Raw genomic sequence first — 9824 nt, 5'->3', positions numbered from 1 at the left:
ACGTCAATAAATATGTCATTATTACCCTATAAAATCGATTTGATTAATTCAAAAATAAAAAAAATATTCTCGGAACAAGATATAAAACCGCAGGGTGCTGCATTAATTTCTAATTTACATTTTATTTCAGTATCATTCGCTGGCAATAATTACGTCGATAATAACCAGAGAAAAGAAAGAAAGAAAGAAAGAAAGAAAGAAAGAAAGAGAGAATCGAAAATAGTTAACCACATCGTTATCTCACTCAGAGTTATTTTATCACGCTGATTCATTGGCCAAAATAAAACTGATTGCATAACACAACGTCTCGTGACTTTGTAACTTTATACTAATAAATAATCGCCCAACGTTCAGACGTTTAATAAATTTTATTTAGCCTATTCAACACCGGAAAAATATTTTGCAATTTTACGTGAGGAGAAAAAAAAATTGATTTTCGTTTTTAACTGAGCCAAGAAAAAACCTTGTATTTTTACTAAATCTTTCAAGGTTCTCGAATTCACTTCGAAATTTAAGTTTTCAGCATATACATACACGGTGCGCAAATTCCATCGTGATAAAAACGTGCAAATTAATTTCAACTCGACAGAATGATTTTTCGAGTTCCAAGAACACTCCATACATCCGAATCGCATGAATGAACGAGTGAGTGAATCAACGAACATCTCAGATGACTCGGAGTTGAATTTTTCGTGGGTCGTTTCAGCGAATCGCAAGGTTGGTGAAACCGTTTCTAAATTTAATTACATACAATCGATACACAAACACTTTACACGATATCGCAGCCATTAAGATCACACGGCAGGCAACGTGTTCGCATGCAGGTATAGTAAGGCGATCTCGTGTTTGTTGCAAAACTGATAAACGACGTGAATACGCGTTTATACGCGAACATGTGGAAAAAAAAGTATTAAAAAAATAAGAATAAACTATCAACGGCGACACGCCCGCGAGTCAATTTCTAAGAATCCTTGCTTCGCACCGAATTCGATACGCGAGTATAAAAATTTTTATTACCCACACACACACACACATACACACATGTATATTATACATCTATATATGTATTTAGGAAGAAGTGTATCAGTTTCGTAATGCACGAATCGGTCATGTAACGCTTATCTGTTTATAATTTTTTTATCGTACAACTGATAAAGTCCTGGACCCTAACCAATTTGGAATGTGGCTGAACGTGTGTGTATATATATATATATACATGTTGCGATTCAGAATCAGAGAGAGAGAGAAAGAGAGACTGCGTTGAGAATTTACTATATATTTTCATTTTATTGTGAGAATTAATTAATGTTTCAAGATTGATAATCATTGTTCACTGAAACTAATTCGTTGCAGTTGCATAAATTTGATTACTTTTTGGTTAAATAAATGAAACAGTGAAAAGTGAAACAGGTTTTAGAATATTGGGAATCATTTTCAAGCAACAAGAGGGAAAGAAAGGATACAAAAAAAATGGTAAATTAATGATGAAACAAAGACAAACTTGAAACTGTTTGTACAACAAAGTCGGTATCACGAAAAATTTTAATCAGTCGAATAACGATCGTTGGAATTTTAATTGACCAGCTGGTGGTTTAATCATTGATCTTGTCGTTATAATTGCGTTTCTTTTCTTTCTGTTGTTTATTTTGTTTATCGTTATTCCTGCGTGTAAAAACGATCGTTTCGAAAGGCAGAAGGTTTCACAATCGATGTAGGACGAACAGAATAGAATGGAATAACAACAACAACGAGAAGTACAAATTAATGTCGTGACTGTGAGGTGAAAAACAATAACAATAACACAGAACGATAATAAATGAAACGAAAGGCACCGGGACAAATAAAAAGCAATAAAATTGTCAAAAAATTTATACAAACATGTTAAAACATGAGCGTTGTCATGGATTTCTTTTTAACCGATAAACCAACGGATATTATTATTTTAAAATTGATTTTTATTGATTGACTGGTTGAAAATTTTTTAAGTTTTACCAAAAGAGGAACGTTTCATGGGGTTTTAATGGTCGCCGTTTACCGCGCAGAGATATGAAATAAATTGCGTTGCGGTGACGATGAAGGCGGAGAGAGATACAGACAAAGAGAGAGAGAAAGAGAGAGAATAAAACGAGCCGACGTGTCTCACCTTGAAACAGACCGAAACTTCAAACGTGAAACCGACGAGCGTTAGTTTTGCGTCGTACCGAGTGTTAGGTATGAAAATATGAAACACAGATTGAAGGAAAGAGAGAGAAGAGTTTGACAACATTGTTGCCGCCGCGAGGTCGTCGGGCCTCTTGTTGTCATTGTTATTATTATTATTATTACTATTGTTGGACGTGATCCTTTGAGGGACGAAAAACGAAAATTACGATTACGCCAAAGTTAAGAGAGGCTTGAAATTTTCATACGAGTAAAAATATTTACGATATTTTATACGAGATGTGTTACAACGATTTGACTATTTTATCGGTCCTTCAACCCGATCGCGATAAGATTCGGAAAGCGATTGGAATCTTTGTGATAAGGAAGACGTGAATAATCGTCGAGAGAAGAAAGTGAAATTGTCACGATATTTTTGATACGAAATTTAATAACTAGACGATATAACGTTTTTGCAATAATCGTTGTTTCGAAAATTCAGCGTCAGGTGAAAATTTATTGACGAACACTAATCGCGATTTCTTATTTTTTATGCCGCTTCTTCAATCTTGCGTAAAACAAAAATTCATCCAAGTTATTCTCTTCAAATTGCATGTAGCTTACGACCGTAGGTCGGGGTCTTAAAAGCCCTATTCTGTGCGAAATTCCGAACAAAAAAACACTTCGATAAATTTTCGATTTACGCAGAAATAAAGAAATGACACGGAATCTACGAAATCGTAATACTAAGTTCGTAGTTTCCGTGCAGTTTCTTTATTTCTACGTAAAATGAAAATGTGTCGAAGAGTTTTTTTTTCTTCCAGAATTGAGTTTTTTAGACATACACATTATCGTCAAAATCGACCAGGACACACCCTCCCCCCTCCCCCCCCCCCCCAAAAAGAAAACGAACTCGAAACTCGAACGGAGCGATAATTCGCGGTCAAGTGCAAGAGCCTGATTGTGAGCCTCGGAAGTTCGTGAATAAACTAAGATCTGCAAGGTGCCGCCGATTCCAACGACTAAATATATTGCGTCGAACAACAGTGTGGGAAAATAAAAGTGTCTCTTCCGTTCGTCGTATCTCCGTGCGGGTCCCAGCTGTCGTGTAAATAGAACATGGGGTCAAGGTCAAGCGGTAGTAGCATAGTACTACAAGGCAGGCAGCAGAGGCGTTAAGGTACGTAGGTACGCACAACTTATGTCTACATACAATAAATCGATCAAAAACCTCGAGAATGGTGCAGAGCATAAGCACCATCATCATCATCATCATCATCATCATTAAAACAATACTTAGACTCACCCACACATCCCTCGAAGTCCTTGAAGACTGTGCAGAGCAGCGGCATCATGATCGTCTATATATTCATAACAACAGTTAGACTACAATCGCGTTGTCAAAAGACGCGTTAAAGCGTTAAAAGAGTTATTACTCACCCATCACTAATCCATCGTAGTTCTAGAAACTGGTACAGAGCAGCATCCCCGTGGTCATCGTCATCCATCGATTCTATACACTATTTAGACGATACGCGAATAGTTAGTTAGATTAGAAGAGTTAGATACATAAGATCGAAGCGAATCGTTTGAAACGAGAATTTAATTACCCCGAACCAGGCGACCGTCGCCTAGCCTCTCTGCGCGGGTGTCGGACGGTCGGATCTTTCTCGAGTGTTACGGCGGAGGGGGGAGAGGGAGGAGGGCGCACGCACACAGACACGTCGACGAGTGCATGCGGCAACGGCAACGGCAGCAGCAGCAGCAGCATCAGCGGGAGGCTCGGCTAGCCGGCCGGCGTTGCGTTGCGTTGCTTCGACGATGCGATGCGACGGCGGGACGCGAGGCGCCAACGGCGGGCATCGATTGGCCCGCTAGCCGTGACCCCCACCACACGCTTTCGCTTTCATCCAATCGGATCTCACTTTCGCGCTCGGCCGGTGTGCCGGGCACGCAGCGAAGAGCCTGGCACGCCGGCTGGCTCAGTGACTGCCTGACTGGTGCAGTAAGCATCCTGCGAGGAACCGAACGAGACGAGACGAGACGAGACGAAACGACGCCGGCTCGCTGTGTTGTGCGTAAATCAATTGAGCCTGATTTGCGGGCTTAGAGACTAACGGATAAGAGGTAGAGGAAAGGTGGTAGTAGTAGTATTAGCAGCACGCCCGGATTGTATACTTGCGAAAAGAAAGCGAGAGGGAGAAAAAGAGAGAGAGAGCGAGAGAGAGAGAGAGCAGCTGCGGTCACGGCCACGTTATTATTTAACGCGATTTTTCTTTTTTCATATGTAAAACGAAAACCGCCTCTGGTGACGGCGACTTATTATCGACTCGACTCTCTTCCCGCTTCAGTTTACTCATCGATAATGCAACAGCGATCTTGTCGCACGAAACCTCGAGTTGTTACTACGATGTGACACGGAACTTTGGTGATCGACCGCGTGTCTATCTATCTATCTGACAGAGTGAAACGGTTTTCGGTTTTCGTGTTTGTTTGTGTTTGTTTGTTTGGTTCTTTTTTTTGTGACTGTGTCCTCTGTGTGTGTGCGTCGCTTGAACATATCGACGACTAAGTAAAACTTACGAAAAATAAAAATAAACGAAAACTAATCGCGGATACACACGCACACCTTAGCGTTGTTATTATGACAACTTCGGAGTGCTGCAACAGCTGCGACGAGGTCGCCATCGGTTTTCCGTAGCCGAGGGGTGAATGTTGATTAAAAAGAAGAGCATCGTTGCTCCGTTCACTTCGTTCAATTCATTCCGACGCGTATTAATCGCTTGTTTATACTCTCTCTTCGTCATCATTGCCGGGGAATTTTCGCGGTCGCTTAAAAGTGCGAGAACGGACATTAATATCGCGAGACAAATAATAATAAATTACAACGCTCGAAAAGAATAAAATTTTACGCCTTACCAAAGGAGCGCGCGTAGAGCACAAGTACCACGTGTCCAAATCATCGTCGTTCTCTTGTTTTCGATTCGGATGAAAACACGCGGCTGTATTTGGACCGAGGAACGGCGGTTCCGGAACTTGAAATAAACAAGCGAAAATCTGAGCTTCGCTCGAGTCGAATCTGAGTAAACGGTGTAACCGAAAAGTGCGGGAAATTTGAAATGGCGCCTAGAAGGCACGCCAACGGTCACGGAGGGCTGCTCGAGGGCGGCGGAAACGAGCTTGCGGACATGGTGGCGAACGGAAACGGTCACCAGCCTCACAACAACAACAATAACAACAACAACAACAACGGAACAGCCCTATCAACTACCCGCTGCTGTGCTCCGAGCGGCGAGTGTCTCAGAGGCGATTCGCCGATCCGGATGGGCCTTCTTCAAGAGGCGGTGAAGGTCACCTGCAACAACGAGAGCTGTCCAGTCGGCCAGTTTATGCACAGAGAATGCTTCGAGGCTTGGGAACAGACGGTGCTGACCTACCTGAAGGGCTGCGGACGCGCGAGGAGCTGGTCGGAAAGACAGCGACACCAAAACCTCTGGACCAAAAAGGGCTACGATTTGGCCTTCAAGGCTTGCGGTTGCCGATGCGGCAGAGGTCACCTCAAAAAGGACCTCGACTGGATGCCACCCGGATTGGGATCCGCCGTCGGGCAGCGGCCCGAAGACGCCGAGGCGAAGAAAAAGAAGCGTCGCAACAGGCAGAACACCAGGCCTTCCCTTGCCATTTCTGCGGGACCTCCGGGACACCCGGGGCCTCATGGTGGGCCCGTCAATAGGTCCTCCGAGGTGCAGATGATCGAATCGAGTCGCGGAAGGGCCGGATCCTTGTCCTCCAGCACCGGGTCCAGCTCTCCTCCTGCCACCAGTGAACCCTCCGTCAGTCCTCTTCATCAGCCGCAGTCCAGTTCCAAGAAGAAGAACAAGGTCGATTTCTTCAGCGATCGGGCTAGGTGAGCGAGAAGATATTTTTCTTTCTTTTTTCTGTTTTGATCCTGTTTTTTACCACAAGGCTGACGTTAGTAACGTTATCGCGACGAAACGTTGGAGGTAAAGACATTATTTTAGATATTTTTTTTTAAATTATTTCGAACGAATTGAGATTTTGAATTAAGAGTGTGTTTTGTTTTATTACCGTTGGAGAAATTTTCAGATAACTATAAAATTGCGTTGTAACGGTCTTTTTTATATATCGTAATAAATCGTTGCGATATTGTTACTAACTTCAGTATGATCGTTGTTCGGGTGGCGGCGTTTCATGAGATTGAAGTTAGCAATGTAAACGTAACGTTCTACATAGACGTGAGAGAGAAGTTCGAGAAAAGTTCGTTATTGTGGAATTTTAGAATGACTTTCGTGAAGTTGGTTTTTTGATTTGTTAGTATGTCTTGTTTATTATTGTTTCGCTAAATTTTAGTCTATCGTAAAGGTAAGAAAGTAACGCAAAATTTTTCATAGAAATTGAACGTTACAATAACGTTACTAATATCAACCTCATCATTTAGATATTCAATTATCGTTATTTTCTCGTTATTATTACGTGTTTTTAAGGCCTCGTTTTACCGAATGAATTTTATCTGGTTTCAAGTTTGTAGCGTAGTTTTTAGTGATATGCATTTTAGAATAGAAGAAAAAACTCGTTACCGTTGAAACAGGATGAACAAAATCAAATATTGTAAACCGAAAATCATCGGTTGTTTTGAAACTGTGAATTGGTAATTTCGGTTCACATTAACGATACTAACTTGAGTTTTCGTTGAGTTTCATTTCATAAAATGAAACAATAATGCCGAAAAGTCGAAAATTACTTGGCGATTGAGAAAAGTAATTTTCTTTCGTTACTTTTTGTTCCTTCTTCTTTTTTTCAATACCTTCTTCTCTGCTGTAAACCTCGAAGCCCTATAATATTAATAAATCAAACAACGTAATTAAGATTTATCGTCGTTACGAAATACTTAAGACTCGCAGTGTTAGATTATGTATATCGAAATTGCGAGAAATGTTGTAATTTGTGATGATGAATCATCGCCACTCGACGACGGGGGACTCAAAGAAATGATTTATCGACGTTGTTGTTTCGATGATCCCACGTTGTGTAGGTCTGTTACATGTTGTATGAAGTAACAGTCGATCCTGTAAGCGAGTCTGAAAACACGTGCTATACTACTAATGCTGCCGCTTTTGCTCTCTTCGGCGTCGACCCCATGCTTCGAGAAGAGGCGAGAAAGAGAGAAAGAGAGAGAGAGAGAGTAAACCGTGACCCTGAAAAACACCACCGCCGAGAAATGTCTTACGATTCGTGTAAAACGCATTTAGAATGAGGGTGAAAGACGGGAAAATATAAGAAAAATTGGAAGTTTAATATATAATTTATATTACACTGGTTAACAATGCTTTTGTTACCCTTGATATTTGGGGGTGTTCCTGGTAGTAAGATTTTTGATATAAACGATTTCAGAAGTATTGAAAATGATTTTAGAAATATGACTCAAAAAAAGCAACAATTATAAATGAAAAATTCCATTTTTTCTTTTCTCAATATCTAATGTTTATCAAAAAACTATTACACAGCTTGAGATATTTATTATTCTTTTCTGATAATATACGAACGTTTGAGAACTTAGAATTTGTGAATAAAATTATGATTGTATATTAGAAACTGCCCCCCCCCCCCCCCCCACAATACTACATTATTTTATTCCCAAATTCTTACACACATTAAAGAGAGAAACAAAAAAATTCTTCATTTTTTTTTTTATCTCCCCATTGAGCTGTGTTTGACTCCCGACCTTGATTCTGATCTGGAAATGTGAAAATTGTCTTTTTATTCGGTACAATAGAGTGATTTTTTACTTTTCTTGTCTTGGAGTAATTTGTTTTTCTTTTTTTTTTTTTCTTCTTCTTTTAATCTTATTTTCAAGTGAATTCTAACCTAGCCTGTCGCGAAATGTGATAAAATAGCGTGAACTTGACACGTTTAATCGTAACAGCAGCAGCAGTGATCAGGAACAAAACGACGGTTTTTTTCTTTCTTGTTGTTACTTCATTTCGATTTTTTTTTCATTCTTTTTGCGTTTCAGTACGAGGGAAATATTAAAAAGTTGAGATTATAGTGACGCAATGATTATTTGAGCTTGAAGAAAATTGAAGTTAATTCGTGTAATTGAACTTAATTTTTGTACTTTATTTTTTGATTTTTGAATCGAATTATTTTTTCGATTCAGATAAATTTCTTTTGTTCAACTCGATTCATTTCAATTGATGAATTTTAATGCTCGCCCGCCTCGCCGCAATGATTCATAGCAATTGATGCGAGTTTCAAAGAATTCTTCTTACATTTACGAATTGAAATTAATTTCTATCTAATTTAACTTTATTTTCTTTCTTTTTTTCTTCTTTGTAAATGGATTTAAACAATTACGGCATTAATCCAAACACTAATTTAAATCAACTTGACTTAATCTTTTATAATTTGGTTATTTCTCAATTGATTCCTATCGTTTTAGTTAATCTTTATTATAATTAATTCGCAAATCTATCGACACGTCAATTCGATGCAAGTTATTATTTTTTCCCCTCGTATTCGAACGGCGGAAAAACACGAGAAAAATCCTGCCTAATAGACGACGATGTCTATAATACCATGTATATTGTATATATATATATATATATATATGTATATAAAATACCTGTCTCACTTATATACATTATATATCTCTACACGGATGTATGCCCATCGCTTCTTTCTATGTGTCTATCTATCTATCTATCGCTTTTCTTCCACGTCGTCCACATTCTAGCTGGTATTGCTTTTCCCCCCCTCGTAGACTGAGCGCAAATAAAGACGACCGTCGTCGAATGCATCGGCGTTATCATCGATAATACAATATATGTATATATATACATATTCTCTTTACCCTAGGTAACACGTGAGTTTTTTTTTTTTTTTTTTTTTTTTTTTATTCAATACGTATATATTTAATACTATATGAACTGGATGACACATTCTCCATATATATACTGTGCGTGATGCATCTGTATATAAATAACAATTATAATTTATATTGTGTATATATATATATATATATATTTTTTTTGTCCCTTCTTCATTTTGCTGATCAATAAAAAAATTATAAATGGTGAAATGGTTCAGAAAAATGGGAACAATAAATTTCAAAAATCCTAGGTTACGTATGAAAATCTTTCAACAACCATCCATGGTATTATGACTTTCGCTTCTAATTTTTCTTTTTTAAAGCTTTTTTTTTTCGGAAAAAGCTCGAAAACGGAAAAAAAAAGAAAATTGGCCCACTCCGGGTACGAGTTTGAAAAATTTGATATCTGACTAATGATTTTTCAGAAGTTTTTAATTTTGTTCGGTCGATAAAATCGTTTGAAAAAATTGTAGAAAATTGAAATTGAGTCGGGGAAAAAAAAAAAAAAAAAACAACCGGGTACTTTTCGAAATGAGAAGAATCGTAGAAATAATCGCTCACCAAATCTGATAGGTCAAGTGTAAAACTACGGACGAATTGGCGTGGAATTCTCTGTATTTATTATCTCAACACATAATAATTCGACATTTTTTTTTTACATTAAATTTTTTTACAGTAAAAACTTGTTAAAAAAGAAAAAAAGCTTCTTGAAAACCCCCCCCCCCCCCCCCTTTTTTTTTCCCCCTCTCGCTCGTCAGTTTGGTAAATCCTTTAACGCAGGAAAAAAATCAAGGAA

General features: G+C 38.6%; 1 protein-coding gene across 1 annotated transcript in view; it reads left to right on the top strand.

The window, feature by feature from the left end:
• Positions 1 to 4116: 4116 nt before the first annotated feature.
• LOC124407921 (headcase protein) overlaps positions 4117 to 9824 on the top strand; it is a 132758-nt gene continuing 127050 nt past the window's right edge. The window contains exon 1 of the mRNA XM_046884535.1: positions 4117 to 6046. Coding sequence (XP_046740491.1) covers positions 5259 to 6046 — 788 coding nt within the window. The 5' untranslated portion in view covers positions 4117 to 5258. The remainder of the gene's footprint in view (positions 6047 to 9824) is intronic.

Source organism: Diprion similis, chromosome 7 (assembly GCF_021155765.1).
Source record: "Diprion similis isolate iyDipSimi1 chromosome 7, iyDipSimi1.1, whole genome shotgun sequence".
Lineage (NCBI taxonomy): Eukaryota > Metazoa > Arthropoda > Insecta > Hymenoptera > Diprionidae > Diprion > Diprion similis.
This window is presented reverse-complemented; position numbering and strand designations above follow the sequence as displayed.